Source organism: Schistocerca nitens, chromosome 5, assembly GCF_023898315.1.
Source record: "Schistocerca nitens isolate TAMUIC-IGC-003100 chromosome 5, iqSchNite1.1, whole genome shotgun sequence".
Lineage (NCBI taxonomy): Eukaryota > Metazoa > Arthropoda > Insecta > Orthoptera > Acrididae > Schistocerca > Schistocerca nitens.
Genome location: NC_064618.1, coordinates 449,352,771 through 449,372,677, shown reverse-complemented (window position 1 = coordinate 449,372,677; position 19,907 = coordinate 449,352,771). Strand labels below are relative to the sequence as shown.

The 19,907-nt window shown below is 39.1% G+C and overlaps 1 protein-coding gene across 4 annotated transcripts in view; it reads right to left on the bottom strand.

The window, feature by feature from the left end:
• Positions 1-19,907, bottom strand: part of LOC126259584 (peptide transporter family 1-like) — a 422,849-nt gene that overhangs the window by 13,183 nt on the left and 389,759 nt on the right. For all 4 annotated transcript variants that reach the window (XM_049956492.1, XM_049956493.1, XM_049956494.1 and 1 more), the window contains 4 exons: positions 13,149-13,243; positions 9,015-9,149; positions 8,786-8,897; positions 2,456-2,584 (listed from right to left, as the gene is read on the bottom strand). In XM_049956492.1, coding sequence (XP_049812449.1) covers positions 2,456-2,584; positions 8,786-8,897; positions 9,015-9,149; positions 13,149-13,243 — 471 coding nt within the window. The remainder of the gene's footprint in view (positions 1-2,455; positions 2,585-8,785; positions 8,898-9,014; positions 9,150-13,148; positions 13,244-19,907) is intronic.

Here is a 19,907-nt window from a genome sequence, read left to right as displayed (position 1 = left end):
ACTGGTGTCCTTTGAATGAATTACAAGATATAAGTGAAAGCCAATCACACCATATGCCCTGATTTATGGCACTTCCAGTTATTAGTGGAAATATCAGTTTGTGCTTACCAGGCCAGAAGCATTTCACACTGAGTGGTAGCACTAGCTGCATCGTTTAGCATGAAACCTCTCCAGATGATCATCATCACTATGCTACATTATCAGTCCCAGTGACTGTTCTGGAAATTTGTCTGCTGCACACTCATTAGCAGTGTCAACATTCAATGTTGTATCTTATACTGAGCTCACTGCTAGCTCTTTTTCAACAGTGGTGATTTTTGGAATCTAGGAATTCTGGCAATATCTCTGATTTAAAACAGCTCATTTTCAATTTACTTTTGGAGCAATGTTGTTCTAAAATATGTAGTCAGGAATCAGCCTGAATTCAGGTTGTCACAGAAACATTAACAGCAACAACCTATTAAGCACCATTACATACACAAGTACTATTTTCTACCTTTTCATCTTTTTCCCCTCCAGTCTTTGTTCTATTCTTAGCCTTTGAGTTTCTTCAGTCCTTGTGCCATTGAGGACTGAACCTCAGTCCTGTAGATCTGTAGCCTATCATTTAGTCCCCGAGTCAATACACACTTATCTTATAAACAGAAATTACTTGTGATATTTTCCCATTATGAAAAACTATCCTCTTTGTGAGGAAGTTTCAATAAAAGAAAGGGGATAATTTTCTGTAGCATTCAACATAAAATCTTACAGTAATTTTGTCAGGGTATGGTTTCTTGTTTGTTTTGTGCAGTCTTAATTGATTTTCAGTATCACCTATTTTTAAGTTTGTGCTGCAGTCAAACATCATCCGCAAAAAGCCTTATTTTACTATTAATATTGTCTGAAAGGTCATTAATATACAACATGAATAGCAAGGGTCCCAACACACTTCCCTGATACACACCCAAATTTACATCTACATCTGATGATGACTCTCCATCCAAGATAACATGCTGTGTTCTCCCTACCAAAAATTCCTCAGTCACAAATTTCACTTGATACCCCATATGATTGTCTTTTGACAACAAGCATAGGTGTGGTACTGGGTTAGGTGCTTTTTGGAAATCAGGAAGCACTGTATCTACCTGGTTGCTTTGGTCCAAAGTTTTCAGTATGTCATGCGAGAAAAGTACAAGTTGAGTTTCACATAATCAATGTTTTTGAAATTGGTTGGCAATTTAGAAGGTAATTCTCTTCAAGATACATCATCATGTTTCAGCTCAGAACATATTCTAATATTCTGAAATGATCAGTGTCAAGGATATTGGGCAATAGTTTTGCAGATCACTTGTATTACCCTTCTTGCATTTGGGTGTCACGTATGCTTTTCCAAGAACTGGGCATGGTTTTCTGTTCAAGCGATCTGCACTAGATTATAGTTAGAAGAGGTGCTAACTCAGCTGAAAATTCAGTACAGAACATGAAATGGATTTCATCTGGCCCTGGAGTTTTGTGCAGTTTAAATGATTTCAGCTGCCAACACCACTGACAATAATACATATTTCATTCGTCTTTTCATTGGTAAGAGGATTAAATTGTATAGAACATGATCAGGTGAAATATAAATCTATTAATATACATAGATTTTAGTTTGTATTTGGATGTTTTTATGTTGGCATACAGTCTACAACCCATTTTTTATGCAGATCAACTACTAACAACTTAACTGAACTATATAGTGCTCTCATTGAGCCATCATCACTTTAGGAATGCTAGGGTTTTACTGGATGATTTATGATACTAAAGAGAATTACTGATGGGGCTCCATCTTAATATTGATCCTCTGCAGTTGTACTCAATCAAGCTAGAGGGATACCAAGTTACTTCCTTCAATACAGCCGTGGCAAATTCCACTCTATTTCTGAAGACTCATTGTTGGAAGGTAATTAACCTACATTCTTCTTCTCATCCCAACCTAAAAAAGGGTTGTGTTTCCAGATAGGACAAACAAATAAACAATGGACATTCTGTGAATTAGAGCAGCACCTACAGTACAGAAACTAACTTCTCATGGAAAAAACTATGTGACAGATTTGTGCATATCATAAATAATATATTACAGACAATATCTAAATGTGTTTTCCCTGTGCCCCTCTTCACCTTTTACATGATAAGATTGATCAGGTAATTATGTAAATAGCAAGAGAAAGGCATACCTTTTCACATGCTGCCCATTTTACTAGTTAAGCACATTCAGTAGTGCCACATGGATATATTACGATTTTACAAGAGTGAGCCAAATGAAAAGTTTCAGGGAAAATAATGGTTAGAATTTTGTGAGTTACAAGGTCACACAAAAGTATCTGATATGTACACATAACTTGTATAATGTAGAAGTTGGCCACCTTCATAAATTTTAGATTAGTTTTTTATGTAATTTATATATCGGAAAATCAGAAAAAGAAATGCATACCTGAGAATAAGAGAATTCCAAGCCTGTTATGGAGAACATCACTTCGCCCATTGTTATTACAACGTACTGTGGTATCAACCACAGCATATGTACACTGTTTGGTTCAGTTATTGTGTGAATGCTTGTCAGCTGCAAAACAACACGAAATATAAATTTTAGGCCTTTTCATTTTAATGACACCTAAAATGAATAATAGGATGAGAAAGGAACATTAATAACACAAAATATTGCCAGAAATCCTGTGTGAGGCCAGGTAAATTCCTGAAACTTTATCACCTTTGTTTCTGGAAGGATTCTGAAGGAGAGGGTGATGTGGGAAGCAGGAATAAAATACATTGCATAATCACAAATAGCAGTTAAAACAATAACAACACTAAAAAGTTCAAAGTTATTGATCCCAAATTCCTGGTTTTAACACCATTTATGGTAGGTTGTACCATTGATTTCATAACTATTTTACATGTTATTACTTTTAAGCCAAAAGTTGCTATATCTTAGGATGAAAAGAGCAGTAACTTCAGCCAAATTTGAATAAAAATTTTGATTTAGAAAACACTGTCACAGTCGCTTGCAGTTTTTGGGATACAGCTGCATCAAAACATATGAGCAGTCATCTTTCCAGAAACTTCACATAGATAGTGACTTCCCATATATTTCATAGACACACATCCCAATAATTATCTGTGGGCTACTGAAAATGACTTACCAATTTACATGAGAGCACCCATTTACAACTGTATGTAGGAATTTGTCTACAATAAGCTTCATTTGTGAAAGAAAAGTGCTCACAGTTGTTCTGTACTAGCAACATTGTTAATGCGATAAAAAAGGAAGTGATTTTTAAAAAAAGGCTCTTGTCAAGAATGAAGTAACTAATCGGCAGGAAATATTTCCATTAATGTCAATATTATTTAAATCTAAGAGTATCACGCCTGTAAACATTTTCCTATGTCTATCTGGGAAAAACATGTCACATATGAATGTAAATATTATGAATGAACAATAAAAACTCCATAATGGACTAACAACAGTAAGGAGAGCATAAATTTATGTTAACCACATTGTGTTGAGTCACAGACATAGTGAAACAGATTGCTGAAGTAACTAAGATTTTGTAAAAAATCATCCTTCTGAAATAGGAAACACAAATACACCCATTGAAGCACAACTTTCACAGATGTTGCCACTGCGTCCGGGCACTGGGGCCTGACAGCAACTTTATATGAGGTGAGCAGCAGTCAGCTGGTGTGGGCGGTAGGGGTAAGGAAGAGACATGGGGTGGGGAGAGGGAGGAATGACAGGATATCAGTGGGGAAGATGGTGTGCTACCTGTGGGCCTGTACAGGGACATGGTGGGGACAGGACAGGGCAGCTAGGTGCTGGTGCCTGGAGGCTGTGCATGCTGTGAGGAGCTGGAGGAGAGGGAAGGGGAGAGAAAGAGAAAATGCTAGTAGGTGTTTTGGTGGGACAGACGGTGTGTACAGTGCTGGAGCAGGAATATGGAAGGGGATAGGGTGGTAGAGGTCACCTACTACCTAAAGTTGAGATCAGGTGGTTTACGGGACTGAGGGACATGTTGTGGGGAGAGTGCCCACCTGTGCAATTCAAAAAGCTGAAGAATGTAGTTGACACATGTTGTGGAGCAGTCATTAAAGTAAAGCACATTGCACTGGGTGGCATTTCCTGCTGTCTCTTGGCCACAGTGTGGCTGTGGCTCTTAATGCGGACAGATAGCTTGTTAGTTATCACGTACATGTCAAAACATTAGCATGCACTGAAATGAGGAATATCCTCCCCACCCTTGACACAGTGGTATTTCACCACCCATGGAACCTATACAATATCTTGTCCATCCGTACTTCACCCTTTCTCCCAACCTCTTGCCCTGCAACTCATATACCTGTAGTAGACCTAGATGCAAGACCTGTCAATACATCCTTCCACTATCACCTACTTCAATCTTATCACAGTCCCATCAAAGGCAGGTTTGCCTGTGAAAGCAGTCATGTGATCAACCAACTATGCTGCAACTACTGTGTCATTCTCTACATAGGCATGACAACTAACAAACTGTCTTTCCACATGAATGGCCACTCCAGACTGTGACCAAGAGACAGCTGGACTACCCAGTTGCTGAACATGCTGCACAACAAAATGTGATTTACTTTAATGACTGTATTATGTAAAGAAACTTTTCTTTTGCTTTCTTTTCTTTTTAACGAAAAATCTCCTAGCTACGTAGTAACACCCAGTTTCCAAAGCCTCAACAGATTACTTGCTAAGGTGAGGACTTTCGCTAGTCAAGCCCTGAAATGATTCTCTCTCCCTGATGTACATCCCACAACACCTACAGTCATCTCCCATCACCCTTCTGTCCTCTGTAACATCACTGACAAACCATGTGACATTCCCAGACCACTGTACTACTGATGTGAGCCTGACCCATGCACCCATCAATGCCTGATCGTATGACATGCCTGATCCTTCAATATGAAATGCAGAATAATAAGTGAACCACACACATTTATCAGTTGATGTGTGTTCACAGCACTGATTTTTATATCAGAAATCCACCACTAAACTGGAGGAGTCCATGTATACACCCAAAAGAACTGCCTTCCTTGGGGATACCCAGTAACCAGTGGTTGAACATGCTCTGCACCATGACTCGAGGGACTGAGTGCTTCCTCCACCCCACAGGCCATTAGGTTCCCCTCCCACAGCAATGGCTTCACTCCCTGAAGTCCATTCCCCCCCCCCCCCCCCCCTTAATTCTTAATTGTACTATTTATTCCAGTTTTCATGTCTCTTCTTCTCAATCCATCTTTATATGGCACTCTGTCCTTTTATCAGCTGTGAATGAAAGGAGGCACAATGCCTGCAATGAACTTTGGCATCATAACATCTCTCTCTCTCTCTCTCTCTCTCTCTCTCTATCTATCTATCTATCTATCTATCTCTCCCCTACTTCATCACATCAGGTGGATCCATCACTTTCTCTATGACAAAAGAATTAAACAATATTGAAACTTGAAACTTAGCAATTGTTTTCACATTTGTTATGTTTATTGGTAGTATTGGAATTTCATGTCCTGAAGGTCAGTACTGGCAATCCAGACTGCACAGTTGTAATTTTAATGTTTTTCCTAGTACATTCTGCTTTTGAAAAAAGAAATACAGTCAAAGGTAGTTGGTTGGTTGACAGATTAGTTAACTGGTTGACTGATTAGTAAGTTCAAGGTTTAATTTTTATTTTCCATGGATTGTGTTCACACACAAACCCTGGCCACCAGCTGACTGCCACTGAGACTAAGTCTGATTGTCAACTTAAGGTGCCAATAATATTGCCCCCTCCCTTTTCAGAATTCAAAGTCAGGCCATCTGCATGGTCTGGCAACACTGTAGAATATGGAAGCGTCTGAAGCAGATGTTACAGTGCTGCAGACATAATATAACATAAACACAAATTCATGAATTCAAGTCCGCTCCTCCCTTTATTTTTCAAACTACATTTAGACTGTCTGCTAAAGATATCACTCTGATGGGACCTCAAAGATAATTTGCATCACTTTATAAACCACCAGTAATAGCAAAACCTTCCATGAAGTAGCTTTTGTGTGTGTCAAGATCAGAACACTTTGTGCTCGAGTTTTCTTGCCCTAAAGCAGCCACCAGCTGCCAACCACTGTACACATTGACAGCAGCCACCTCATGACCATGTGATCACAATGCAGTGCATTTTCAGGTCATTTATACTCTTGGAACTGTTAACACAAATTTGCTTCTTATTTTTGTTCAGTTATCATCCAAAAATAACTTTGATAAACTGAGTGAACACGGCAGTTACACAAGAGTCAAATTGTTATGAGTTATTTATTAGGCATCATTTTGCTACTTGAAGTTCTAGTTTTGTTATGTATTGGATTTTGCATACCATACTTCACCCTTACGAAAGTTGTTTACACATTATAAAATAGTCGTAAGTAGAAAAATGTCTAACATTTATGACATATTGCTTGCTTTGGGTTTAATGAAGGTGTTCAAGCAGTGGAACTATATCAAAACATTTATGTTGTATGAAGAGTGAGTGCTGTATTACAAATCATGTCAGAAAAGGAATTCTCTTGTTTCAAGAAAGATGGTTCTGGTATGAATGATTTCCCACATTCAGAAGTCTCGATAACTGACATACGTTATGAACTGTGACATTTACATTCAAAAGGCTACATACAGAGGTTGGGTTTAGGACTGTTTGTTGTTTGTTGAAGGATGAGAGGAAGAGACTTCCTGGGAGTTATCTTTGTGGACAAGATAGGTGCAGTAGTTGCAATAGAGGAAATGCTGGGGGTAGTTATTGACGAAGATGTTGAGGAATTCATGTTAGAGCACACATGTTTTACACAGATAATTATGCTGTAGACAGGAGAGCATTTAATGTGGCATTGGTGGAAGCTGTCAAAATGGAGGTACTGTTGATTGTTGATGGTTTCATGTGAACTGAGCTTCCATGAGATGGTGGCTGCTCTGGATTTGGAAAAAGACCAGTTGTTTTGAAGTTAAGTTGTTGCAAAAAGTGGAACAATCTTTCTTCACCATGAGTACTGACCACTAAGATGTCATCAATAAATTAGTACTAAGTAGGGGGGGAGGGGCAGTTTTTAGCTTTCTCCATGTGGTTCATGTATAAGTTGACACAGGACAGTGTCATCCTTGTTCCTAATTTCTTAGTAGGATGGCCCTCAAATGTGTAGTAATTACGGGTAAGGATGATGAAGTTGACTAGGGTGACAAACTAGGTTCTAGGGAGACTTCAAGTGGGTGTTTGGAAAAGGAGTATTTTAGAGCTGCAAGGCCATGCATTGTGGGGCGACGGTACAGTGAGGCGACATTAATAATGACAACGAGGCTTCCAGATGGCAGGCATGAGGGTGGGGGGGGGGGGGGCAGTTATATTTGAGAGGTTTTACTTTTTTTCCTCTTTTATATTCAAGTCTCTCTCTCTCTCTCTCTCTCTCTCTCTCTCTCTCTCTATCTCTATCTCTATCCCTATCCCTATCTCTCCCATTTTATCACATGGCCCCCCCCCCCCCCCCCCCCCACACACACACACAAAAAAGAGCACCTTTTTGCTTTCCACTTAATTCTTAATTGCCCTGTTCATTCCAGATTTCATTTATCTCCTTGTCAGCTCATCTTTACTTGACACGCTGTCCTTTTATCATCTCTGAACCAAACCTGGCCCACTGCATACTCATGTATTATCGTTGATGTCCTGCACTCTCTCTGATACCTCTCCTTTCATTTTTGTCACTCCTCCTCCCATCATATATGACCTCCATATCCTGGTGTCTCAGTAACCTGCCATTTCTTACCAGCCTTATGAAACTAATCCCAGTTTCCTCATAGAAAAAGGAACTAACAGTTCTGAAATCTAGCAACAGATTTTTTAAAGAGGTCCTTTATTGTATTTATTAGTATTACTGGAATTTGGTTTCCTGAAGGTATATACTGGCTAGCATGTCTGTCTCTTTGTTATTTGACTATTTTATTTAACTCACAACACTGGTAACCACAAACTAGGTAGTAAATATTCTTTGACATAAAGCATAGTACAAATAGGACATTTTCTCTGTCAAGAATGTAATGAACAGCACAGTGGCAGAAGAATAATAATAAAACAACACCACATAACATACCGGACATCATACTCACCAGTAAAAAGAAGAAATTAACACAACTAATCGAAATATCCATACCCAATACAACAAATATACAGAAGAAAACAGGAGAAAAAATTGAAAAATACATCCAACTGGCTGAGGAAATCAAGGACATGTGGCATCAGGATAAAGTTGACATTACACCAATTATACTATCAACTACAGGAGTCATACCACACAATATCCACCAGTACATCAATGCAATACAGCTACATCCAAACATATATATACAACTACAGAAATCTGTAATTATTGATACATGTTCAATTACCCAAAAGTTCCTAAATGCAATGTAACATATACCGTACAGTTAAAAAAGGAAGTCACACTTGATCAAGGTCCGCGTCTCTTTCTATTTTTGACCAGATATAACGTCTGAGAAAAGAAACAATAATAATAATAATAATGTAAAATACAATTCTCTTATACAACTTATAATGTTTCACACAGACACCTGGAGCATAATGCATATTGTAACCTGTGAACACTGTATTTCATCAGTTTCACCAAATGAGGAATGATTACACATTAAATGTGTCACTAACAAAGATAAGGAGAAATAAATGATAGGGAAAAATTTTCAATTGATTATATATGTAGCTATCCTTACATAGCCACCATCTGTTGCCAAGTCACTCTCCACCAGGACAAGTGTATATACACCACCCAACTGCAGGGTAACTGATGTTAACTTCGTGTTATTTTGTGTGAATACATCAAATCTGAAAAATGTATGAAAAACAGGAACATTTAAATGACATTAGTTGCTTAACTTTTGTAAGTTTATGTGTGAAAGGAAAAGGATGAAGAGAGAAATGTTTCAGTTCATAAATACGTACGTGCCATCTTCAATTGGTAAAGGGTCTGTTGCTGAACTGCCAGTTTGTATAGGGATTCGCAATGCAATTTCATCTGTTCCTTCTTTTTTAAAGTATATTTCAGATGGTAAAGTCTCTCCAAAGTCATATATCAGCCTGGAAAGAAAAAAGCCTTAGGTAATGAGATTATGGGTGTTCACTTGCTGTTCCCATAGTATCACAATGACATTGCTAGAAATAAGAACTATAAATTTAAGAGAGACTTGCAGAACATTTTTCATGTGGTTAAAGCCAGTCAAGAGTTCAAGAAGACTTTACTGAACTCATTAACAACTTTTATCTCTGCTGTTCTCCTTCATGATGGTACCCCTGGAATATGATGACCGAATACATAAGATTATGAATTATGCATAAAACTACAGAAGAACATTTATGTCGTACAATAAAACAAGAAACAAATCACACTGTGTCACAAATTATTGTCAATTCCAAAATTTTGAAAATGAGACAGATAACAGAATGCATTTATTGGGCACTAAATTTAATGAATAATCACCATGGCAGCTGTATAAATCACAGTGATAAAGTAACCAACCAAATATTATTGCTCAAGATTAGCTTAGGCAAACGCTGCATGTCCCAATGCTTTTGTTAGTTTCAAAGATACAATTAGCAAAGTTATTATGCTAGCAAATCACTGAAAATGATACTTATTCTGCTTATGAGGGTATGTGCATTGAAATACTATGCTGACGTGGCAAGACCCAAGTTGGGCTAATTTGCCAGTCTATAAATGAAACAATATTTTGTGAATGAATGATACATACTTTTATAAAAGTGAAGATTAGTGAGTAGCCTCTATAGACCCAGTTTCCTCTTTCCATTTTTATTAATAAATGATCTTAGATAAAGTACAGTCCCACTTTTCTGGTCTCAGTTCAGTTTCTATGGAGTGTTCTCTACAGAAAAAGCTACATTAAACTGTTACATGAAGTTTTAATAAAAATGAATAAAGTTTTTTCCTTTTCCTGTGCATTAACAATGTTCATTATAAACAACTACTTGTGGATATTATGCCATGTATGTCGTCACATGACCGGGAACAACTGTATTTATCACAGGATAACACTAAATTCAGACTTGGAGAAAACCAAATACAGAGAGAGCTTTCTGGGGGTTTGCTACTTTGTGTGTTCTTGTTTTAAACATACAAGGTGCAATAAAACACTATTCAAAATTTGTAAGATTCAGTGATGATACAAATATACTAATAAAATTTCAGAGCTTAAGCATACCAGAAGCAGAAAAGACAGAAGTTGACTGTTCTTACAACTTGACATCACAAAAAGCTGAAGCTATCTCATGTAGCTCGAAAGTAATTAGGAAATTGTCGAAACAGAAGCAGCCAAATTTATGCATAATGAATAACCTTGCAAAAATGTAGGTAATTCTTTTGTCTGTCATCTGATGCACGATATGAGGCATGATAACCGTGCTATACACATCTCAGAATTAGATGTAACTTACTAAATAAAAATTAATGACATATTTCTTGAAGTTCAGATGGACATAATAGCACACTGAGAAACTGATAAAGCCTTATTTCAGCTTGCTTTTCACTTTAAAATCCCTGTGCATGACCAGAGAAAGGGCTGAAAGATGTTCTATACCTCAACTACTTTGTAACAATCAGGATAGTTTCCTGTGGAAATGCCACAAAATCAATGAAATGCACGAAGCATTTCTTTTAATTGATGAGGCAAAGAACATGGGGGAGCAAAGACTGAAACATTATATTTGTTATGACTGCTGCAGCCTCATCATGAATGTCATTTTTGGAGGAAGTTTAAACAGACAGACTTTTATTTTGTGACTATTTCATTCACACAATAAAAATAGAAGCACTAGGTGTCAATGAATACTACTTATTCTGCTTTTCACTAAAGCACGAATGCTGACACCACTTTATGGGCACTGCTAATTTGAACATAAGATTTTTAGTTGAAGTCAATGATTAGGCCTGCATATCTCTGTGAGTAACTTTTCCCACAGTGAAAAGTAAGTAACCCACAGAAACTCTCTGACAGACTGTCAGAGAGCTTTTGTGGGTTTCATTCTCTTCACTGTGAAAAAAGTTACTCACACAAACATGCAGGTCCAAACAATGACATAATCCTAGCTGCAGACTTGTGAAGTTGTGGAAATTTACATTGAAGAAAATTTGTAATCGAGTCTACAAGACTTATTTTATTATGAAACTTATGCAACAGCCTGTCACAGTGCAGCTCTTTAAGATCTAACTGTAGCTATCAATCATGCACTAACATGCTAGAAATCACATCTGACCAATGCTTTGAAGTTCCTGACCCAACCATATTGCTGCTGTTCCTCAATTTTAAAAGAGCTGCTCTCTATGTTAAGCACTGCACCTGCAGGTGGATAGATTTATGTTTAAGATTATGGTAAATTTATAACATGGCCATTCCTCTGAAGACAGCACACAGTTTGCACTTCCCCTGCCCTATGTGATGACTGACAACCCCATCTTACCATAGGTGTTCACTACCCAAGTGCTGAGCAAACCCTGATTACTTGTGCTCACCTGGCCGTCTGCTGAACAGGCCTGCTTTAGTAAATACTGTTCAGTGTAAACAAGCCTTTATTTATGTAGTGTATAAAGACTATTAAACCTCCAACAGCAATCAATATAGACACATACTGTAATGAAGTATATAGTAATTACACTGTGGTGACAAGTCATGAGATACATCCTAATATGCTATTATGTGAGAGGTCTTTTCACCTGGCATAGTGCAGCAGCTCAATGTGGCAAGGACTCAACAAGTTGTTGGAAGTCCCCTGCAGAAAGATTGAGTCATGCTGCCTCTATAGCTATCCATAATTGTGAAAGTGTTATATTAAAGGATTTTGTGCACAAACTGACCTCTTGATTATGTCCCACAAATATTCAATAGGATTCATGTTGGGACATCTGGGTGGGTAAATCATTCACTTTAATTGCCCAGCATTTTCTCCAAACCAGTCTCTAATAGTTGTGGCCTGGTGATATGGCACATTGTCATTTATAATTGAAGTCCTTGAATGGCTGTAAGTTGTCTCCAAGTAGCCAAACATAACTATTTCCAGCCAATTATCAGTTCACTTAGACCCGAGGACCCAATCTATCCTATATAAACACAGCCCACACGATTATGGAACCACCGTCAGCTCACACAGTTTCTTGTTGACAAGTTGTGTCTATGGCATCATCATCATGGGGTCTGCACCACACACTAATCCTACCATCTGCCCTTACCACCTAAAATTATTTCTGTGGTTATTTCAAGCACTGTTGCTTGTCTTTTAGAACTGACAACTCTACGCAAATGCTGCTACTCTCAGTTGTTACGTGAAGGCCATCTGTGGTGGAGTGGTAATGCCTGAAATTTGATATTCTCAGCACACTCTTGACACTGTGGATCTAGGAATGCTGAATTCCTTAATGGTTTCCAAAATGGAATGGCCCATGTCTCTAGCTCCAACTACCAGTCCACATTCAGTGTCTGTTAATTCCTGTCATGCACCCATAATCACTTCAGAAACCTTCTCACATGACTCACCTGAGTACAAATGACAGCTATGCCACTGCAGTGCATTTTATACATTGTGTATGCAATACTATTGCCATATGTATATATGCTTATGGCTATCCCATGACTTTTGTCACCTCAGAGTAATCGACATTAGCTAATCAACATAAAAAAAGCTAGTAGCTTTTCTTCTACTTGAGTAAAATGAAAATTTCTGACATTTCATGTGTAAAATGGATTATATCATATGCAATTTTCAGTTAAACAGTTATTCACAATATTAAAGGTCAATTTCTCCAAATAAAACATATTCCGACATTTGTCTTTGGGGAGATCCAATTAAATAGTTGCCTTAACAAAAATATTTTTCATTTTGTTTTTAAATTCAATTAATTATGTACTTTATTCTACAAAATGTAAAAAAAATTACAGATAAGCAGTGTAAATGTATAACTTTACTGGATTTTCTTTCATGTTTCTTATGCCACCAGATGTACTGTTTAGCCCTTGGCTAAAGTTCAAACAGTGTTCCAATTGATTGCTAAACATAGGCAAGAAGACTTACCTAATATATGGATAGCCATTCTCTGACTTATCAATTCTGTCGTTCCTAATAGCAGCACTGATTTTCAGATCATTTTGAATTAGGTATGAGGTTGCCTGCAACAATTTTTTTTATAGTAAGCTTTTAAGATGTTCATAAAATACTCAACTTTATTAAATACATCTGAATGCAAATTAATGATACAAGAACATTGTCTGCTGCAAACTATGATAATGACATGTGACTGTCAGGAAACATCTTTTGCGTACTTTCTTAGGCCTCATTATGTAATATTTAATTACCTCTCACAGTTAAAAACTGAAATGTACAAAAGTTTGTAAGATGATTCAGGGTTAATGTCCTGTTCACTTGCTGCCCTGTGCCTAAGGAATCCAGCACGCAATAGCTGTTGATAGGCGTAGTGTAAGGGCTGAGCCAGTAGTGGAAACAACCATCCACAGTTTAAATGCACCAAAATAAATAAACAAAAACAGAAAGGGTTTCTGTGGTGCTAACAGCAATGTTAGTATTTGGGTAACTAGTTAAGGGTTTTATTATAGTTTTACACTAGCAGAAGTTGTTTTAGTAATATTAGTTTTATTAAGTACCGGAAATAAATATTTAACACATACATTTACTATTATCCAAAAAATGTGATTTTTATGGCTACTTTAGCTTCTCCGATAACAGGCTGTAGTTGTGAAATGATAAATAAGTAAATAAGCCCCAGGTGCTTGTGTCAGAGGTGAACACCTGTGTGAGCATGCAGGGACATGGTGGGGGTAGGATAGTGGACTGTTAGATGTAGTATTGGGAGGCTGTGCTGCAGAGGAGGGGGGTGGGTGGCCAAAGTGGAAAGGGGGGGGGGTGTAGAGAAAGGTGTGCTATTGGGTTAGTAGGTGTGTAGTGCTGGAGTGGCAGCAGAGGAGGGGATAGGTAGATGGAGGACAAGGAGTAGTGTTGTTGAAGCCAGGATGGTTACAGGAATGAAGGATATATTGCAGGTGAAATTCTTCCTACCAGTGACATTCAGAAAACCTAGTGCTGTTGGGAATAATTCAGATGCCACAGGCTGTGAAGCAGTCATTTAAGTTGAGCAAATCATGTTGTCAGCATGCTTAGTAGCTGTATAGTCCAACCGTCTTTTGCCCACAGTTTGATGGTGGCTGTTCGTGCAGACAGCTGGTTAGTGATCATGCCCACATAAAGTGTGGCATGGTAGTTTTAGTTAAGTTGGCTGCTTTCATAGGTGGCCCTGCCTTTTGCAGGGTAGGAGATGCCTGTGAAAGTACTGGAGTAGGTGGTGGTGGTGGGAGCATGTACAGGACAGATCTTGCATTTTGGCTTAGCAGTCAAAAACCTGCTGTAAATGTGATTCAGCTGATCCAGTCCTGGGTGATACAGAGTCAGGAGGAGTGCTCCTTTGTGGCCAGATGGTGGATATGAGGGGAATTGTAGGTGACTACCGTATTTACTCGAATCTAAGACGCACTCAAATCTAAGCCGCACCTGAAAAATGAGACTCGACATCAAGGAAAACTATTTTTCCCGAATCTAAGCCACACCTGAAATTTGAGACTCGAAATTCAAGGGGAGAGAAAAGTTTTAGGCTGCACCTCCAAATCGAAACAAAGTTGGTCCATTGTAATATGAGACACAATTTAGATCGAATGATTGACGATACAACTATAGTAGTTTGGTTCGAGTCGTGAGTTTAGCAGTTAAGCTTTACCAGGTAGCCATTGCTATGCGTCAGGTGCTCCGTCCGTATTTATACGGGTACCCTTCCTTTTTCATGTGCTTTGTCTGGTTTGAATTGACTGCTTTTTTTTCTTTGATTTGATAAGTACCGTTCTCTTTGTTATAGGTGTTTACATCACTCTAAGCTGAAAATACATTATTGCAATGTGTCATGCATTGTTTGTCACATTCTGATAATGAGCGTTTACGACCTGTCGCCGCTCCTGGCATGGCTTGCTTTTGTGCGCGCTACCGCGCTTACAATTTAAAAAAAAAAAAAAAAAAAAAAAGAGAACCAAATAATAGACTGCGTATGATAGAGGATGTTCTGAATGAGAGTTTGGCGAAAAATTTTCTCCATTTGAAAATCTTTGCAGATGCCTCTTTAGTACATTACATTCTGCACAGAAATTAGAGTCATCTTAGATTTAAAAATCTAGTCAATTGCCGTGCTTCATTTCTGACTATATCACTATTAGGCATAAGAATAATATGAATATAAATGTGACATGATATGTATATTGTTCCGCATTTGCTGTTGTCTCACTCTAGTTTCGTAGTTTATTAGGCAGACAGGATTTAAATGAGATAGCAGCAAACACGAAAGAATACATGGTAAAATGTTTATATTCGTATTATCCTTATGGTGAAGAGAATACTGCATGTGATTCACAATTCATAAAAGTTCCTATTAACAACTGTGTCTCCTCACAGGTAGTTGGCCATATTGACAAACATCCCAAAGAGTCTTGCCAGTCGGATTTTCATAGTACATTGAAATGCTGCTACATTCGAAGATGAACAATACGGAATTTGTATTTACTTCATTGGATAATGTATGAAAATGCAATGGTTGAAACTTGGGACGGAGAAAAAAGCTCATCTTCCACCTTTTTTTAAAATTTATTTACTGACGCAGAGGTTTTGGCGCCAGTATTTATCTCTGTGCCTGCAAAGCATGCCTGTGTAGCGCTACATATATTCGATGGCAGAAGTTAGTTGTGGCGGCACCTACCAACATTTTTCAGAACTTCCGCTTACTTTGCACTCTATTCTAAGCCGCAGGCGGTTTTTTGGATAGCAAAAACTGGAAAAAAAGTGCAGCTTAGATTCGAGTAAATACAGTAGAGACTAGGGAGAGGAGAGCTGTTTCTGGACAAAGTCAGGAGGGTAATTTCAGTCTGTGAAGACCTCAGTAGGACCATTGGCATATTTGGAGAAGTACTACTTGTCACAACAAATGTGATGACCATGAATGGCTGGACTATGTGGGAGGAACTTCTTCATATGGAATGGGTGATGAAAGTATTGCTGGAGATTGCATGGTTTGATGTGGGCAAAGGTACTCATACGAACAATCTTGAGGTGGAGGTCACTATCATGGAAGGTGGTTTGTTAAGCTGTGGAGGACCACTTCAGCTGGAGTGAGAAGTATTTGAGATTCTTGAGGAATGTGGATAGTGTGCCCTCAACATTGGTCCAATTCACAAAGAATCAGAACCAGGTGAGGCATTTGGGTTCTGGATGGTTATGAGGGATTCCTCTACATGAACCACAATAGGTTGGCACAGGATGGCACAATGTGGGTACCCATTGCTATACCATGAATTTATTTCTAGGTGATACCTTCAAAGGCTAAGTAATTTTGGGCAAGGATACAGGTGGGCATGGCGACCAGGAATGATGTTCTGGGTTTGTAGGTTTGGAGTGAGTATATTTCTCCATCTATCCATGATACACTCTTATTGTCCCCAAATCATTCCATGTTAACTTTCAAGAAGTTCCTAACCTCAAACCATGCCTACCATATTTCCCCACATCCCTCAGCACAGAAACCAACCTCATCTGCCTAAAGAACTACACTCTACTGATCTTGACCTAATAATCCTACATGGTGACAAGGGCTCAGTCACTGTGGCTGTGAACTGCCAGGATTACCTAGCAGAGGGACTCTGTCAGCTAGCAGATACATCCACCAACAAGCCCTGCCATAGTGAAAATGTTTGGGACATCTAGTAGAATCTCCGTTCCCTCCTTATATCCCTAGTTCCAACCCATAAATGCTCCTTCCTCGTCCCTACCACTCCCTGCACTCCTATCTCCTACCTGCTCCATAAAGTACATGGATCCAACCACACAGAACACCACATTATGTCTGATTACTGTGCCCTCATGAAGAGCATTTCTGCCTTTTTGGATCAGTACCTTCAGCCTATTACCCATAACCTACCCTCCTATATAAAAGACACCCGTATTTCCTCCACCAATTATCCACAGATTCTGTTCCTTTACCACCCAGTGCCCTGCTCGTCACTGGCAGTACTACCTCCTCCTACACTAACACCCCCAATGCCCATGGCTTCACTGTTATTGAAGACTACCTTCCTAAAGTCCAATAGAACTTTATTCTCACGCACAATTACCTCTCTTTTGAAGGCACCACCAACAAAGAAATCAGTGGTACATCAATGTGTGCCCACATGGCACCATACTGTGCCAACCTGTTCATGGGCAACCTAGAGGAATATTTTCTAACCACTCATAATTCCAAACTCTTCACCTGGTAGAGAATCATTGATGATATTTTCATGATCTGGATGGACGATGAGGGCACCCTATCCACATTCCTTCCAAATCCAAACAACTTCTCTCCCACTCATTTCTACTGCTCCTCCTCAGCCCAGCAAGCCACCTTTCTTGATGATGACCTACACCTCAAGGATGCCTACATCAGTATATCTGTCCTCGTCAAGCCATTCAAGCACCACCAACAATACCCTTACTTTGAGGCTGCCTCCTCCCCCCCCTCTCCCTTTCTATCCCCCTAATTCCACACTGAGATGTCCCTTCCACATAACCTAGTCACTTGTAGTCATCACATCTGTAGTGACTAGCAGTTTCTCTCCAAATATGCCAAAATTATCACTGAGGCCTTCGAAGACTGACACCACCCACCCCACCTTGTCCAGCAACAGACCTCCTGTAGCTTGTCTTCTCAGTCACCTACTACTTCCCTTATACCTGCTGTCTGGCCACAAATGAGCACCTCCCTCATGACTCAGTACCACCCAAGACAGGAGCAACTGAATCATGTTCTCTGCCAGTGTTCTGACTGCCTCTCATCTTGCCCTGAAATGAGAAGTAATCACCCCACTATCCTCCCCATCCCTCTCACAATGGTATTCTGTTAACTGCCCCATTTACAAACCCTTGCCCACTGGTTCATATGCCTGCAATAGACATAGGTGCATGAACTATCCCATTCATTTTCCCACTACCACCTACTCCACTCCTGTCACAGGCATCTCCTATCCCATCAAGGCAGGGTCACTTGTGAAAACAGCGTTGTGCTCTACCAATTTAGCTGCAACCATGGTGCCACTTTATATGGGGGCATTATCTCTAACTAGCTGTCTGTCTGCACAAATGGTTACCACCAATCTGTGGCCAAGAGAGAGTTGGACCATCCACATGCTGAGCATGCTGACCAACATGATTTGCTTAACTTTAATGACTGCTTCACTTGCTGTGCCCTCTGAATTATTCCCACTGACACTATCTTTTCTGAACTGTTCAAGTGAAACTCTTCATACAACATATCCCTCCGTGATGAATAAATCTGCTCCTACTGTCCCTGGCAAATCCTTTATTTGAATAAAATCGTACAACTGTATTTCAGGGAAAAAATTTTAGCAGCAGTTCTGGATGTCCTGCAAAGAATATAACATATCCTTTGTTCCCGTTATCACACCTGACTAGCCCTTTCCTCTTCTCTACCTCTCTTGATCCCCTTTGCCTTAATCCCACTCTTCCAATCCCCCCCCCCCCCCCCAAACCTGCAGCACAGCTTCCAATGCTACATCTAGCAGCCCACTATCATGTTCAGTAGGCAGCATTAGCATCTACCCCTTTTTTTCACCTAATGAAATTCTTAGTTCCACACCTAATAATATATAGAGGTTTTTTTTCAATGTCCCTGTCTGCCACTCGGCACCATGTGACAAGTAGTAATCTATCCTTTTCATATTACTGTTCCAGATTTTCCATTTTTATATTTTGATGTGTCACTATGTACAATGCACTAAACATATTTATACTGTATTGTAACAAATTGTGAAGCCTCATTTTAGATATTATTAATATGACATACATACTGGGTGTCCCAGGAGGAATGGTTGGTATTCAGGGTATGACAGAACTGACCTTGTGAAGCAAAAAAACTTGATATGGACATATGTCCTATTCCAAATGGTTTCCAAGAAAGAACACATTAAATGTTTATGAGGGTGTTACAGCTCCACCTCTTGGTGCCTGAGGTTTTCTAGTGAACCAGAACATATATTGGTGAACCACTGTAACAATATGTCAGTAAGCACCTGAAAATGATGAGCAGCTGTCTTGCTGAAATATTATGCAGCTTTCACAACATTATCCAACATGACACCTGTGAACCAATGAAACAGTTATTACATCATGAAAGTCTCAGACAGCACATCTAGTACCTCTACAAGGAGGAGATGGTCAACAGAATACATGACTTTGATAAACTCCATGATAAGATAAACAGACTGTTGTGCTCTCTTGCATTTTGATTGAGATGTCAGAACTAGCAAAATATACTGAAGTTTTCCAAGCTTACTCACTGTATAGACCCTGTGGCTGCTGAGAGGATCAAACAACAAGTCAGTATGGCATTGGTGAGAGAAAGAACCAATTATATGAGATGTAGACAGTCTCCAAGGGCTTGCTTTCATCACATCTGAATGTCTTTTGTGTCAGCAAATTCCTGCGAGTGGGTGGAATATGCTATGTGGTTGCACTCAGACTGTATGTGGCAGTAGGCCATGCGACATCAAACTTCCAAGTTCCATCACCTCATATGCCAATCATCACAAGAACATAAACTATGCAGATGCACTGTGTTTAATTTCATAGATGAACAACTGAATGATGTTGTGATAATGGTATTGAGAAATTGATTAAATTTTTTACCCATTCCAACAAACTGGCCCATCAAGGATTTTCTTGGTGCTGTTGAGC